Genomic DNA, 16988 nt, shown 5'->3' with positions numbered 1-16988 from the left:
AATGAAAACAATGCAAAAATGTATTGTTGCATAGGAAGTTGAAAATGAAACAAACAAAAATGAAACTGAGTAGTCTGCTTTTATTGTTGAAGTTGAATGTGGTACAATACCAAACAGCATTAGTAATGACAATAAATTACAAATTCTTTTGAATGAGCTGCATCACTAAAATCACAAATTAAGATATTTCCCCACTTCCTACTATGGACTGGGATGAGGGAAGTCCTGGAATGCTTACCGTTCACACTTCCAATTGTTGCAGGAACAATCCATGTATTTTAGCCTGTATAGCTCCATCTGCTGTTTCTCAAAACAGGTCTCTCAGATACTTAGAGTTCAGGATGAAGGTGTTATGAACACAGAGAATTGAGCATTTAAGAGGGGTGTGCATGGGAGGGAGAGCGTGCTATCTGTAGTACTTCAACCTGAACGTGAGTTTTCAACGGTTCAGGTTTGACATGACAGGCTATAAATGCCATCTTTTTGACTGTATAATATCAGTTCAGCACTTTAATATGGTGCTTTATTAAGGAAATCTTGTAGGTAGTTGTGGATGGAAGCCTGTCCTTTAATTTACAAGATGAACTGTAGCTGACTTTTCTTTCCCGATTTTTTTTTAAATGCTGATAGGTGCAGCCATGCAGGAAAGTGTCCGTTTTGCTTCATCAGGAGATGATATTAAAATATGGGATTCCTCATCCATGACAGTGGTGGAGCAGTTCAACCCACATAATTCACATCCAGTCAACTCAGTTTGTTGGGGCAGTAATAATATCCTTTTTTATGATAGTTTGGTACTTTGTCTGCACACTTCTGTGAAGTTCTATTGAACTTCTGGATTGAATGAAAACTGATATTTACAGATACTTGAGTGTTCATTTGAAGAACTGCTTTTTTCACTTTTAACCAAAGGTTTTGTATGCTATATTTTGTTCTTAATAAGCTACTGTGGGTGACAAAAGGCATATTGTCATTGTGGTTTGGAAAACTGCAACAGTTGCTAATGCACTCTGATGTTAGTTAAGCTCAAGAAAGGGCTCTATTTTGAATTTTTATTCAAAAGTTTTAGGTAAATTTTATTTCTTGTTAAAATTAGCTGTGGGATAACATTCTATCTCCCTTTCACAATACTTATACGGGAGTTGGATTCTGCTCATTATTGTGTGTGCAACAGAAAGCTAAATATTCATTTTCCCATTTCTAAACACAAAATAGCTTTTTGTTAGAAGTGTTGCAATGTTTTCTCTATCCAGAAGGAGACCAGTGGAAACTAAACCCCAGTAACTTGTGCTATATTCAGGGAACAGCGTGCTGAACTGGATCACTTATTGTCATGCACAGGTTTTTTTCTAGCTTTATGGGCTTACTAATGGTAACAAATATTTTTGTAGGGTTGGGCCAGTGGGTAAAAGAAGTGAGTGTGGAAAATGTAATGGTGCTAGGAGAAAAAATATTGGCAGGGTAGACGGCCTAGCAGGGTGGAGATTCAACTGACAAAAACAGTCTAAATACTCTTCCCTCAAATTTTCCTGGGTTTTGTTAGTAGGTTTGGGTAGTACTTTGAACTTTAGGCCAATCTGTTGAACAGATGCAGTGATGTTAGGTAGTACTCGTGCTCGCCAGCGGCTGTACACAGTTTCATGATCTATATTCTGTGGTCCTTAACTTCCAATGTAGATAATTTTCTGGTCACTGCGTCTACCATTGGTGATAAATTAGTTGTTTCTAGCTGTAAGGGTAAACCTGTTCCACTTTTTGAGCTAGCTGAAGGGGTAAGTATAACTTCATCTTTTTTTTTTTCTGTCTTGTGTTTGCAATGTGCCTTCTCTGCACACTGTTTTACAACTTTATTTAGGTACCAGTTATAATTAAGCTTAGACTGTTAAGATTATGACATACAATGCCAGGTGTTGGAAAACTGATCAATATATGCATTTAGTTACCTTTGGTTACATTGTATAGTCCCATTCAACTCAAGGTGTCATTGGATTATGTCAGTCAGTAAATGCTATCTAGTAGCAGGGAGAAGAAGCTGAGGCTTAAACTTTGTTCTTAAAATTTTGCTGGATTACCCTGACTATAGCTGTGCAGGAGAAATCATTGGTTTTTTTATAACAATGTTAGGACCCATTCCATATGCATTGTAAAACTTACTGTGCTGGAGAAGGGGACCCACTTATAGAGTAATAGTCCAACATGGTTGCTTGAGTAAAGTCTTTTGGAGTGCTAACTTGGTATAATCAGGTTTCCTGCTACTGTAGCTCTTGTGACCATAGGGCTGGAAGTGAACTCATAACCTTCCAGCCTGGTCCCCAGCACTTGAGGCAGGACTAAGTATTATTGAAAATTCCTGACAGGTGTTTGTCAGCATACTCTTCAAAATCTCCAATGATGGAGGTTCCCCAACCTCCCTCGGAAATTTATTCCAGCACTTTGCCACCCTGGCTGTTTTTTCCTATTGTCTAAGTTTACTGCAATTGAAGCCAATTACTTCTTGTCTTAACATCACAGGTTAAAGAGAACAATTTTTCTCCCTCCTTGTAACCATCTTTTTCAGATTTAAAAACTGTAATCATGTCCTCTCTCTCAGGTTTTTGTTCTCCAGTCTAAACAAATCCAGTGGTTTCAGTCTTTCCTCATATTTGCTAAATCTTTAAGAATTTTTGTTGCCGTCCTCTGAACTTTCTCCAGTTTGGCTACATCTTTCCTGAAATATTGCACCCAGAACTGGACACAATGTTCAAGTTGAGGGTTTATCAGCATGTAATAGAAAGGAAGAATGCCTTCTTATGTCTTGCTCACACTAGTCCTGCTAACACATCCCAGAATGTTTCTTTTGTTTTCAACAACTCATATTTAGTTTGTGATCAACCGTGATTTCCAGATCCCTTGCCACAATACTACTACTTAGGTACTCATTTTGTGTGTGTGTGTGTGTGTGTGTGTGTGTGGTCTGCAATAATAATTTGTTTTCTTTACTAGGCAAAACAGACATGTGTAAATTTAAATTCCAGTTCTATGCATATTGTCAGTGGAGGCCTTGATAACACTGTTAATATCTGGGATTTAAAGTCTAGAAGACTTCATCGATGCCTTAAGGTAACTGTGGGTTTTTTTTTTTGTCTCTGATAATTGATGGGAAAAAATAGATCCCATAATTTTTAGCTTTCATTGACTATCTTTACTGTATACTTTTGGGTTTTGAGCAAGATATAATTTATCACTCTGATCCTGCAAAGATTTACATGCTTGATGTCATGTTCTTCAGGCAGCTCTGTTGAAATCAGGGTGCTACTCATTGGGCCTAGAGTTAAACACATATTTAAATCTCTGCAGGACTGAGATCTGAATAACAAACTTCATGATTTCGAAATATTTAAATGGGGTTTTCATATTGGAAAAAACTGATGCAAAGCCAAATCCGAAAACCAATCATTTCAAGACCTGTACTTTCTGATATTCTTGCCTCATTATATAGCCTTGATTATGCAAACAGAAAAGGACAAACATAACTTCAGATATATGCTTTACTTTAAATATGTATGCTTAATTTTAAGTATGATGGAAGTGAGGTCAGGACAGGCATTTTAATGGGCAAAGGTACATGGTAAAGCGAGGTTCTTTTCTTTTTCACCAGTCCATTTTGGATTCTCAGTGCTACCTGACATCTTATGGAGTTGCAGTAGTACAAACTCCATAATTCAGGATATTATTATGTGGCTTTTTTAACCAATTTTGCCTGCCTTTCCTCCTCTTACCCCATCTTTGTTTTTGTTTTTGTTTTGAAAAAGATACACCTCAACACCTGGTTAATTAATTACAGTTTTTTGTCATGAATATCTGAAACTGAGTTGTTTTTTGAAATTAAATTAAAAGCCATTACTCAAAAAACAACTCATTCTGCCAGTTCCACATGTGTTTTATTTGTACTTTTGTTTGCAACTAGAGGCTCTGGGCAGTGGAGATTGGCAAGGAAAAAGGCTGTACAGCTGATTACAGAGATAATATAAATCTCTTAGCAAGTGACCAGCACAGTGTGAGGTCTGAAGTCAACACTCTGTTTGAAAACCTTTAAGGGGTTGCATTTTAAAGTCTGCCTGGACAGATGGATCTGAAATCTGTGAGCATAAGTTTTGAAGTAACTTTAGTTTGAGTCTTGCAAGAAGGAAGCCAATATAAAATAAGACACGATCTTTGTAATCTTACATTCTGGAGAGGGGAAAAGTTCCTCATAGCAGAAATACTAATAGCTTTTTGTTATCAACTATAAAATTAAATTCAGATACGTGGTATGAAGAAAAGCCATGACAGTCTAAAAATCTAAAGTTTTGCCAGATTTTCAAATCATAATTAATGCATCACTAATTCCATATCAGTGCCAGTCATCCATCTGCTGAGCCTTTAAAAATGCTCACTATTACTGTGAATCTTAACTAGGATTTTTCCTGACGTTTATAACTTCAGTATTGTTTTTTCTCGGGCAATTGATAACACTTTTCAAACTTAGATTTTTCTTTGGTCTGAGAATGAACATTTTAATGCAATGTACAATGAGAGGGTGATATCTTCACTACCAAAGATTGGTTGATGGAAAGCTATTGAGAAAATGTGTTCAATAAAAGTAAAGCTAGCAGAGGGAAGAACCTGGCACAAATACACTGTGCTTAATATAAGTTTGTTAAACTGGCAGTTGTCCCTGAAAGACATTGATATTTGTGTGCCAGAGACTGCCAGACGTCTTTACGTTATATAATTAACATACAGTTGATAACCTAATGAAGAACACACTTTTTATGACACAATCGTGAAAAATCTAAGCAGGGTAAATCAAGGTTCCCAGTTTTTGTTACACCGAATGAAAATCCAAGTTGTTTGGATTTTGTTTTTGAATGTTGAAATGAAACCTGAAATAATTCTGCAAAAAGTTATCTTTGTTACAGATGATGCAAGACAAAAGCCTGAAATTAAGTATGTCTGAAACAGCATGTTTTATCTTTTGCTAGAATATTCTTCAGCCCTCTGTTTTAGTTTTTGTTTCTCTTTCAGGATCATAAAGATGAAGTAACTTGTGTAACATTTAATTGGAATGATTGTTACATTGCTTCTGGATCTATGAGTGGTGAAATTATTCTACATAGCGTTACTACCAACTTATCCAGCACTCCTTTTGGTCATGGTAGCAGTCAGGTACAGTGTGTATATGCTGAAATATTAACTTTCTTGGAGTTGTTTAATCTTAGATTATTGAGTATTCTAGACTATTGTAGAATGGTGAATTTTGTTCTGTGAGGCTTCAGGTTTGTAAATCATAAACATGAATTTAAAAATGTGTTAACTTTTGTTGCTTAATCATGTTAATCAGCATAGTTTCTGCTAGTAGCAATTTTTAAAAAGGCGTATTACGTTACTATCCTGTAATTCTCTTTCTGGAAACTTAAAATTGTACAGTATTTATGAGTCTGAGAAAGGACACTTTTAATTCTGTTCCAGTTTAGAATGGCAGGAAATAGAATGTGAAGAGTCAAAACGGGACATGTTTAAATTACAGTTGTACTAAGTGATTTTTTTTTAAAGTTTGCTATGTGTTTCTATATGAGCTTCCATACCTTGAGACTGAATTTATTCAGTTTGTAAGACATGTAGAAGAAAAACATCAGCCAGATAAGGCAGATTATATAACCCTGTGTCTGGAATTTGGCTAACATTCTCATACTCATGTCTGAGTAGAATTTTGTTTAGTTTAGACTAAATACAGTAAAATAAGACCTGTTTCTCTCATGTGTTGATAGGACTGAGTACACAGAGTAGAAGTCATCCTTGTAAAAAGAGTCAGTACAAGGCCTAGGCACCACTTAAAGGTCCCAGGTGTAGACTCTGCTTTCTGCAGGCTTGCAGAGATTTGCAAAACTGTGGATTTCCTCGGGGAAATATCTCTCTTGTAAGACTCCCTTGTACAAAAATAACCAGCAGACTGACTCTTCACCACCTGCAAGGTAGCCTTTGGTTGTGTGACGGAGAGGGGCATAGCCAGTAGCTGACAGTAGCAGTTTCAGAGAGGAAGCATAGTTGGAGCACATCGATTACACTGAAGAAAGGTAGAGACTGTCTGGCGGACGTACAGAGTTGGCACTTCTGCCAGACTGCCCTACTCATGACCATTTGCTTGACTCCTAGCGTGTCCCAAGCACCAGCAAAGTTCTAGCTTTGCTGTTCCTGGCTGTTGCAGCTTTCCTTTCACCTCGTTTTTGTGCTGGCATAGAGCTAGAAATGGTCCTCATTCCTCATGCTGAACATATCACTTAATGAACATCTAAGATTTTTCACAGGAAAAAGGTAGTGTTTTGTAAACATTGGGGTGAAATCATTAAAACAAAGTTCAGTGTTGTGGTTTCTTCAATGCATTATTACCAACCTCCATTTATAGTCATGCAGAACAGAGTTTGTTCTTTTTTAAATAAATAAATAAATAAATAAATAAAAAGTCCATCTGTAGAACTACAGGTTGAACCTTTCTAATCCAGCTGTCTCAAGACCTGTCAGGTGCTAAATGGGAAAACGTGCAGGAGGTCAATATTGTCTAGTAGCATTTCCAGCCCTTCCACTGCTTACTGGGCTCTTAGAAGATATTTAGGGGTAAATAAGAGCTACGTAACAGCACAGAACACTGGGAGCCAGGACTGGTGGCTGTGAACAAACTGTATGGGACCACAGGAAACTTGATGACACGCATGGAAAAGTGGCTGACTAAAATTAGGATGCATTATGGATCTTGCCAGACAAGAGAGTGCTGGACTAGAGACATTCAACCTGTAGTAAATTTGTCATATTTGTGTTGTATAAATGGCCTTACCTCTCTGAGACTTGTCATTCTGAGGATTGTCTCTGGCAGTCATTTATGGATAGTGTGTGGTAATTAAGATCATAATGGTGAAAACAGCAGGAAATGTGGACTTGAGAAACGCAGCAAGGTGCTGAAAAACTTACAGCTGGGTTACACTGTTCAAGCAGTGTTTTGAGTAAGTGCTAGACTAATAAACTTTCATTATAGCTGCTGTTTGCTCAGGTGTATTTTAACTTTTTGCTGAAGAGAGGTTAGATTGCTTTTCCAGTGCTTGAGGATGATTATCAATAATACAGTGAATAGCCATTTTCTTGATATAGACTGACCTAACAGTAAAGTTTTTAATCCAGATAGCTAGGGTGGATGGTGGTTAAAGATACCCTAATGCTACATTAAAGTAATTAAATACATGTAGCTCCTACTCATTCTCACTCCAGGGCCTATAATATTTTCTAACTAGGCACACTACTCTGAATGGAACTTGATTGCTGGGGTGAGGGGTTGTGTGTTAAAATGGAATCGTTTGGGAATTCTTTAATATGGGAGATTTGGATTTCCAGTTTGTCTGCATATGGTGCTTCTTTTGCAATCGTTTTGCTGATTATACCTGTATAGTTTTTTATTTTTGGTTTGGATTTTTATCAGAAGTTTTAGAGAATTGCAAGACTATTTAAATAATCTTAACATATGTAAGTAGGTTTACAGCATTTAAGAAAGACAGTGCCTAATCCAAGAATTTATATTCCAACACTCTAATTCTGCAAGGGTAAACTTGGTAAACAAATACATTTTTCCCCTTGATTCTGGTACAGGCTCCTTCTCTTAATGGGTGACCCCATTAAGGGGAAGAAACTGCAGATGGTTAACTATCTTTGTTGTGAAGCTGAGACCACACTAACTTTATAAAAGTGGCTTGTGTTTGCCTGATTCAGCATACTGGAATGGAATCTCTGCACCAGATAATATCCTGTTAAGTTGTGCTAGACGGAACTGCACATGAATGGGAGTTTACAATCACAATTAATTATAATATGTTCTGGTACTAAGCTGTATGTAGAACATCTAGCCCTATAATCTTCAACTGCTGCTGAGATTTTATTAACACCACCAGGGTTTATCTGTTTGCTGTCTGAGAATGTATTGAAGTCTGTTTTGGAAGGAAATATTTGAATTTTGAATGCCAGCGCTGTTCTCACAGCAACAGGATTTAGTTTAGCTGTTTGAGCAGCTGGTGACTGGTGAAGATATGTGGTGGTTTCTATTCTTTTCATATAGTGAAACACTAATTGTGAGCTCCCTAGTGACTAACTTGATCTGCCTTATTATCCCATTTATGAGGCTGTCCATTAGGATATGAAAGAGATTGGTTTATTCGCTGATGTTGTGCAACTGCATAAGGTTAAATCAATAAGGCTGGAATGGTTTTGGCTTGGGGGCACTTTTTCTTCCTTATTTCATTCTGTAACTACTGGTTTATTATTATTATTTTGCCATTGGTATATTTTTTTCCAAGGTTGACTAGTTATACCAAGAGGTGAGGTTTTATGTTTTTGTTTTTTAGGCAGTACACTAAACTCTTGAGTTACGGTTACTTTTTTTTTCTTCTGATAGTGGATGATGAACAGCTTTTTTCTAACGCACATTCCCTGTTGGCTGCCTTGGCAAGGAGTCCAGAGATAAAATGCGCTTAGTCGTGACTGACCCTTTCTTCTACAAAGACCCTCTGTTCCAATTGCAGCTAGGGCATAATGGTGTGGGAAGCTTGCACTGTGACAACTGTATTGAACTGTTTTGAACTGTATTGAACTGGCTCCACAGAGGATTTATTTTTCCATTTCTACCAATTCAGTGATACCAGACTAGATGGTATTCCTGTGTTCCAATGCACTAAATTCAATTGTCTGAACAGCTTCCAATAAAAAAAAAAAAGCTCCATTCTTTCTTCAGACATGCAATTTTTGATAAGACTTTTAAATTCTAATTGTATGTCATACCACTGAATCCTGGACAGACTGTTCAATAAAAGAAATACTTTTTCTGTAATAAAGCCATAATGAAATGCTAGAACTTCAAATGTAAGTAGTTTTGAGTGTTACTTTTATTGTCCTTTTCTCCTTCCAAGGTAGGGTGTTGCATTTAATCTTTGGCATGTGAGGAATTATAAGTAAAGTGTCTATAGCTGGCTACACTACTTTATTATGGTTGCCTCATGACTAGCACTCTGTTTTCAGTTGCTTAGAACTTTGCCAGACTTTATCTGTTAGGTTGAAATTTTCCATGACAGGTGTCTGCACAAAGCCTCAATGTTTTCGGAACATTTCAGAGAAAATTGTTTAGCTTTTTTAGAGGCTGAGTGGAGAAAATACACTGCTTTGCTCATGCTTGGAACAAGGGCATATCCAGGAATGAAAATCTGGCTGCTTTTGGAGGGGTTATTTCTCTGCAATTCCGTGGCTGGAGGAGCTGGCTCTGCTCCTGCTTCCCCTTCTGCATCCACAGGGCTGGTGGAGCTTGCTGTTCCTCAGCAGTGGGAGGAGCTTGCACTCCCTGTTCAAGGACCAACTGATGCTTTATTGTTAACTTTATGATATGAGCATTTTTAACCATAAGAGATATTAGTGTAAGATCAGTAAATTTTTCTCAGGGCTTTTTGTCTGTGGTGTAAGCCGAGCACCACAGTGGTGAGGAAGGAATTCTCACTTCCCCCATACTGCACCGCACCACAGGTTAAATATATTGTGGGTGCCAGGGTGGGAGTGAGCCACTTTCCTCTGAAGCATTGTATCTGAGAAACACCCTGTCGGTCTTTATTAAATGATGGCCTATTGAATTGTGCCAGCTTTTGTGGTCCTAATACAGACAATTTCGTTGGGCTAAATAACTTGTTACACCTTCACTTTACATACAAGTAAATTTTGTGCATTTAATTTCTTAATAATTTTAAGTAAATAACAAGAGTACATTAGGCATGTTTGGTTTATTTTACAGCCTATTCGACACCTGAAATATTCTTCCTTCAAGAAATCTTTATTGGGCAGTGTGTCTGACAGTGGAACGGTAACACTCTGGGACGTAAATAGTCAAAATCCACACCATAATTTTGAAAATGCTCACAAAGCTCCAGCTTCAGAAATCTGTTTTTCTCCAGTCAATGAGTTGCTACTTGTAACCATAGGTTTGGATAAACGGATCATTCTCTATGACACTTCAAGTAAAAAGTAAGGATTATGTGATTTTTGGTAAGCATTATCTGTCTGTGGATCACCAGTGGATTGTTTGGAAGCTTAACTGTATTTCTTGAATTTACAAGAATTAAGTCAAATTTATACCTCATTTACCAAAGTCTTTGTTCTATAGTTTGCTGCAATTCTGTTTGGTGTTTGGAAAGTCTAGTTTAAAATAAAAATGCTGACTTAGTCTTTTAAAAATTAATTATAGCATCTTCTTATGTTTCCTTTATCTGAAGACTACTGAGAACTCTGGTAGCTGAGTCTCCTCTGACAGCAGTAGATTTTATGCCGGATGGCACTACACTGGCTATTGGCTCTTCCCGTGGAAAAATTTACCATTATGATCTAAGAAAACTGACATCACCAGTAAAAACAGTCAGTGCTCACAAAACTTCTGTGAGATGCATATGCCTTCAGTATAGTAGCACTTGTTCAAAGGTAAAACATTTCCTTCTTTATCACTCAGACTTTAATCTACTAAAACAAAAACATTGTTAGTGTCTTCTGAAGAAATATGTAAACTGAACTGTCCCCCTGACATTTAACAGGAGTGTCATTGTATTAATGATGTCATAAAGATGAATTAGATACATCAACAGTGCAAGAGAAATTGTATAGAAAACAAATATTAATTTTAACAAGCAGTCCTGTAGCACCTTAGAGACTAACAAGTTTATTAATGATGAGCTTTTGTGGGTAAAACCTACTTCTTCAGATTATTGTAGTAGATAATAGAATCCAGGGTTTATACAGCGGTGGTGCAGGGAATTGTAGGATCATAGACCACTGTACCTGGAAAGGACCTCAGGAGGTCATCAGGTCCAGTCCCTGTTCTTCATGGCAGGATCAAACAGCATATATATTTAAATTGTCTCCTCCAGTAATCTGAAGCAGTGGGTCTTACCCACGAAACTGCATTACCTAATGCATTTGTTAGTTTTTAAGGTGCTACAGGACTGCTTGTTGTTTGTGAAGCTACAGACTAGCACAGCTACCCCTCTGTAACATTAATTTTATATATTGTCAATTTAATTTTCTTCTCATTCTTAAGTACAGTTTCAGCAATCAGATTTTTGACCTGAAATTGCTACAGTTCCAGTCTTTTGCTAGTTGGCTCATGTAACATGAGTGAAGTTGGGCTTAAACTGTTTTATGTGTGGCCATATTGCTGTCCTTGGCCTTCATCTCACACATGGAGTCCTGTGTCATCCTTAGGATATGTCTCCACTTTGAGTGGGTGTGTGATTTCTGTATCTCTCATGGACATACTCACAGAATCATAGGACTGGAAGGGACTTCAAGAGGTCGTCAAGTCCATTCCCCTGCACTCATGGGAGGACCACATAAAGGATCTAGACTGTTCCATCTAGACTGTTCTTTTTAGGTGTTTTTCTAACCATCTCTTAAAAATCTCTAATGATGAAGATTCCACAACTGCTCTAGGTAGTTTATTCCAGGTGTTAACCACCCTGACAGGAAATTTTTCCTAATGTCCAACCTAAACCTCCCTTGCTGCAATTTAAGGCCTTTATGTCTTGCCCCGTTATCAGAGATTAAGGGGAATAATTTTCCTCCCTCCTCCTAGTAACTTGAAAGCTGTTATCCTTTCCCCTCAGTCTTCTCTTTCCTAGACCAAACAAACCCAGTTGTTTCAATCTTCCTTCATAGATCTTGTTTTCTAGACCTTTAATCATTTTTGTAGCTTTTCTCTGGACTTTTTCCAATTTATCTATGTCTTTCCTGAAATGTGGTGCCTAGAACTGGACACAATATTCCAGCTGAGGCCTAATCAGCAAGGAGTAGAGTGGAAGAATTACTTCTAGTTTCTTTGTTATAACACTCCTGCAGCAGTGTCATGCGGTTGACTCCTAGTTAGCTTGTGGTCCGCTATGACTTCTAGGTTTTTTCTACAGTGCTCCTTCTGAAGCAGTCATTTCCCATTTTGTTTTGTGCAACTGATTATCCCTTCTTAAGTGGGGTACTTTGCATTTGTCCTTACTGAATTTCATCCTAGTTATCTCGGACCATTTCTCCAATTTGTCCAGATAATTTTGAATTATAATCTTATCTTCCAAAGTACTTGCAAGCCCTCCCAGCTTAGCATCATCTGAAAACTTCGTAAGCATATTCTATTATCTAAATCTTTGTTGAAAACATTGGACAGAACCGGTTCCAGAACTGATCCTATGAAACCCCACTCATTATGTCCTGCCAGCATGGCTGAATAATTGACAACTACAGGTTGTTCCTCTATAATATGCACTTTCCTAGTCAGTAACACCCCTGCTCCTGCAGCATGGGCGATCCTGTGGAGCACTCACAGGGAAAAAACAGCAAGCTGTGGCCAGGAGCGTTGCTGGAGCAGAGAAAAGTGGAGCCCCTGCACTCCTGCCAGTCTCAGCAGTGGTGCCATTGCCCTGGTGACTGGGGCAAGTTCCCCCGTGTCAAGAGCAATGGAGCCCTGGAGGGATCGGCAGTAGGAGCAGAGGGGCAGCCATTGGCCTCCTCTGATCCAGCAAATTCCCTGGTTCAGAACCGCTGAGGTGCAGAGGATGCTGGACTAGGAAGTTAAGCCTATACTGTCTGGGAAAGGTTATACATACATCTCACGTAGAGCTGGAAGGGACCTCAAAAGGTCGAGTCCAGTCCCTTGACCTCCCTGCAGGACCAATCACCATCCCTGACAGATTTAAAAAAAAAAATCTATTTGCCTCATACCCCTAAATGGCCTCCTCAAGGCTTGAACTCACATCCCTTGATTTGCAAGGCCAATGCTCATACCAAGGAGCTTACTCCCCCCCACACCCAACTAGTTATGCACACACCTTGTAGTGGCTCCATCTAAGTTGTATTTCCCTAGTTCTTTAATTATGTTAAGTGAGACTATCAAAATCCTTATGAAAATCCTTACCACATGGATCGCATTTATCCTTCCTCCTCCACCACTCGCAGATCCACAAGGCTTGTTACCCTGTCAGAAAAAGCTGTTAGGTTGGTTTGACATGATTTGTGCTTGAGAAATCTAGGCTATTATTTATCACATTATTATCTTCTAGATGTTTGTAAGTTAACTAATTTGCTCCATTATCTTTCTGGGTACAGAAGTTAAGCTGATTGGTCTGTAATTTCCTGAGGTATCTTACAAATGGCACTATGTTTGCCCCTTTCCATCCTTCTGGAATCTCTCCCTTCTATGTATTTTCAAGAATAATAACTAATGACTCAGATATATTCTGAGTTAGCTCCTTGAGTATTCCAGGATACAGTTAATCAGGCCCTGGTGACCTGAAGATATTTAACTTGTCTAGTAATTTTTAACTTGTTCTTTCTCTGTTTTGGCTTGTGATCCCACCCCACTTTCACTGGCATTCACTATATTAGGCGTTCAGTTGCCATCAACCTTCTCGGTGAAAACCAAAGCAAAGATGTCATTAAATATTTTTGCTGTTTCCACATTTTCTGATTTCCCTCCCCCCTCCCTTGAATAATGGCTCTCACCCATTCTTGGTCATTTTCTTCCTTTTAATGTATCTGCTGAATATTTTGTTGCCATTTATGGATCCAGCTAATATTATCTCATTTTCTGCCTTGGCCTTTCTAATTTTGCTCCTATATACTTGTGTAATTTGTTTATATTCATCTTTTGTAATTGAACTGCTTTCCACTTTTTGTAGGACTCCTTTTTAAATTTTGTGCCCCTGGTTAGGCTATGCTTCCTATCTTTTTTACAAAGTGGAATAGTTTGCTCTTGTGCCTCTTAAATTGTTTCATTTCTCTTAGACCGTGTCTACACTAGCCAAAAACTTCAAAATTGCCATGCAAATGGCCATTTCGAAGTTTACTAATGAAGCGCTGAAATACATATTCAGCACCTCATTAGCATGCGGGCAGCTGCAGCACTTCAAAATTGACATGGCTCGCCGCTGCGCGGCTCGTCCACATGGGGCTCCTTTTCAAAAGGACCCCGGCTACTTCGAAGTCCCCTTATTCCTATCTGCTCATAGGAATAAGGGGACTTTGAAGTAGCCGGGCTCCTTTTGAAAAGGAGCCCCATCTGGACGAGCCGCGCGGCGGCGAGCCATGTCAATTTTGAAGTGCTGCAGCCGCCCGCATGCTAATGAGGTGCTGAATATGTATTTCAGCGCTTCATTAGTAAACTTCGAAATGGCCATTTGCATGGCCATTTCAAAGTTTTTGGCTAGTGTAGATGTAGCCTTAGGCAATGGCTACACTGGTGAGTTTTGTCAACAAAACTCACTGCACATCCACCCATGATGTGTTTTGTTGACAGTCTGTCGACAAAACTCAGCACTTCTGCCTCTCCCAGATGAGCAAGAGGGCCTTTGTCACAGATTCTGTTGACGAAAAAGGCTCTACGGACTCTCTGGGAGGTCTTCTGTTGACAGACAGGGCTGCCCAGTGTCCTGGAAGCCCTATCTACTGTGCTTCTGGTTGGCTGTTATGTCAAGAGAGCAGCTGGGCAGTCCAGCTGCTCTGTCTACAGCTCAGATCACTCTTTTGATCCACTTCAGTGTATGGTCATGCTCTGACATGTTTTGTCGAAAAATGTCTTCTGGCAGAAATGTCTGTTGACAGATGCTTCTACTTAGCTATACCCTTTGACATGTTTCCAGTTGGATCTTACCTACCAACTCCCTGAGTTTGCTAAAGTGTGCCTTCTTGAAATCCATTATCTTTATTTTGCTGTTCTCATTCCTGAGAATTGTGAACTCTCTACCAGTTCATGATCACTTTCACTCAATCTACCTTCCTATTTCAAATTCTCAACCAATTCCTCCCTATATGTCAAAATCAAATCCTCTCTATTTCCTTTTCAGTCCTTTCAGAGCAAGCTGTACCTTTCTATGCCAGTATTCCAGATGCAAATATTCCAGTCTTGTGTATTGTCCTCAAATCCAAATCTCTGTGGTGCCAACTATGTAAAAGTTGTTTTACTCGCATTCTGTGTTTTTCCTGCTTATTCTCCCTATGTCTCACATTGATATATAGACATCTAACATTCTGATTTAATTCTCTCCCTTCTCCCACAAGTTCTGATCCTTCTCTGGCAGGTGGCCATGTTTTTGACTCACCTGTGGGCTTTGATCACGTGCCTCCTTCAGACCTAGTTTAAAGTCTTCCTGACTACATTTGTCAGTCTGTAGCCAAATATGCTCTTCCTCTTCCTCAATAGGTGGACTTTATCTCGGCTTAGCAGTCCTTCCTGGAACAGCATCCCATGGTGAAGGAAGCTGAAGCCGCCTGGCAACACCATCGTCACAGCCAGGCATTCACCTCTATGATGCATGGGCCCCTATCCTTGATTGGAAGGCTCAGATAGAACACTACCTGTGCACCAGACTCCTTCACCTGTACTTTCAGAGCCCTGTAATTACTTCTGGTTTGCTGAGGGTCATATCTTGCAGTATCTGTAGTCACTACATGGATGAATAACGTGGGACAATAGTTGTAGGGCCAGATGAGCCTCAGCAATCTGTCACTCGTGTTAGCTCTCCTGGAGCCAGTATGCTAAAAATACAACTGTAGCTAAGATAGCATGGGAAATGACAAGTGATTTCACAGACTAGCCACCTTGAGTTCTATCCATGCACAGCATGCCTGGTCTGTTCCACCAATCATTGCTGTCTATGCTACCGCGACTGTACAACTGCTTCAGAGTGCTAGCATGTTGAGAGCTGGTGCGAGTATGTCTGTGACCTGGTACTCTCATCCTGAGCCTCAGTGTAAACATATCCTTGGACTGAGTCCTTAGGCTTCAGCAGCCCAGTTTCTCACTGTGACTCATCTACCAGGGTCTGGTGAGATTACTTCCTGCAGATGTTTCCTCTCCAGGGACATGTATAACCAGATGATGTTTGCAGCAACACAAGTCAAACTTTACCAAGCAAACTGTTGTTTGTTGTTCTATAGGAGCAGTATATTTGAAAAATTAAGAAAACTAATAGAAAAGGGCAGACTTATGAATCTGACCTAAACTTGATTTTCTCTTTGCAAGTTTTGGATAAGTTCCACTCAAGCCAGATATTGCTGTTCCTGGCTTGACAGAGATAGTCAGCCCCTGCAACATTTTCTCTGTGTACCTCAGTCTGTGAGTTATCTTCAGTTGTTTCTGCTCACTAACTCCCAATTGTCCTCTCTCTCCTGGGTTCTTTTTAATGGTTTTGTGTCCCTTTTGAACTGAGCCCTAGGGAAATAAATCTGCTACTCTGCTGGAGATAGTCTATGTGCTTTTCCTTATTAAATGGCTCCTTCATGGTTACCTTAAGTACCCTTATCTCTGCCATTGTGCGATTTCCTATTTGTTTCCCACTAACAGCCTCCTTTGGTTTAACTCCAGGTAGTCAAGCAGAGTAATAGCAAGCAGGTAAAATGATGCACATGTGATATTCACAGAAATAGCACAAAAATATCCCACATTCTTCATTTTTGCTTTAAGACATCTGACTCCCTACTTGTAATCAGAAACTGAGGCATTGTATTTGTTCAGACCAATTTCTTGCAATTTTACACATTTTGTGAAATTTACCCATGTTTTGAACAGGAAGAAAGAATTTGTGTATTTTTAATGTATTTTTTGTGTTGGTAGCACTAATTACTTCTTACATTTGCTTTTTCTCTTCAGTCAAGCTTTAATAAATGTTCTTCAAATAAGCCAGCATCCAAAAGACCAGATATTAAAGCAAGTGGTAATGTTGGAGGAATTCAGAATACTGGCATAATCAAAAACCTTACTCCCACCACATTAGCTACAGTTTCATCCCAGCCCATGTCAACAATTGGTAGTAAAGGAGCTGATGTTATTCAGGACAAAACAGGTAAGGAGTCTGAGTTTGTGGGGGGGAAAAAAAAAGATACTGGTGCAATACTTCACGTGCTTTGGCCAGCTCTGCTGAATG

The 16988-nt window shown here is 39.0% G+C and overlaps 1 protein-coding gene across 3 annotated transcripts in view; it reads left to right on the top strand.

Annotated features, from left to right (window-relative positions):
• The window catches only part of NEDD1 (NEDD1 gamma-tubulin ring complex targeting factor), a 43206-nt gene that overhangs the window by 1810 nt on the left and 24408 nt on the right, over nucleotides 1-16988 (top strand). For all 3 annotated transcript variants that reach the window (XM_075011541.1, XM_075011547.1, XM_075011532.1), the window contains exons 2-8: nucleotides 631-774; nucleotides 1681-1772; nucleotides 2983-3099; nucleotides 5047-5187; nucleotides 9830-10059; nucleotides 10308-10509; nucleotides 16715-16907. In XM_075011541.1, coding sequence (XP_074867642.1) covers nucleotides 639-774; nucleotides 1681-1772; nucleotides 2983-3099; nucleotides 5047-5187; nucleotides 9830-10059; nucleotides 10308-10509; nucleotides 16715-16907 — 1111 coding nt within the window. In that variant the 5' untranslated portion in view covers nucleotides 631-638. The remainder of the gene's footprint in view (nucleotides 1-630; nucleotides 775-1680; nucleotides 1773-2982; nucleotides 3100-5046; nucleotides 5188-9829; nucleotides 10060-10307; nucleotides 10510-16714; nucleotides 16908-16988) is intronic.

Source organism: Carettochelys insculpta, chromosome 1, assembly GCF_033958435.1.
Source record: "Carettochelys insculpta isolate YL-2023 chromosome 1, ASM3395843v1, whole genome shotgun sequence".
In the NCBI taxonomy this organism is placed as follows: Eukaryota; Metazoa; Chordata; order Testudines; family Carettochelyidae; genus Carettochelys; species Carettochelys insculpta.
This window is presented reverse-complemented; position numbering and strand designations above follow the sequence as displayed.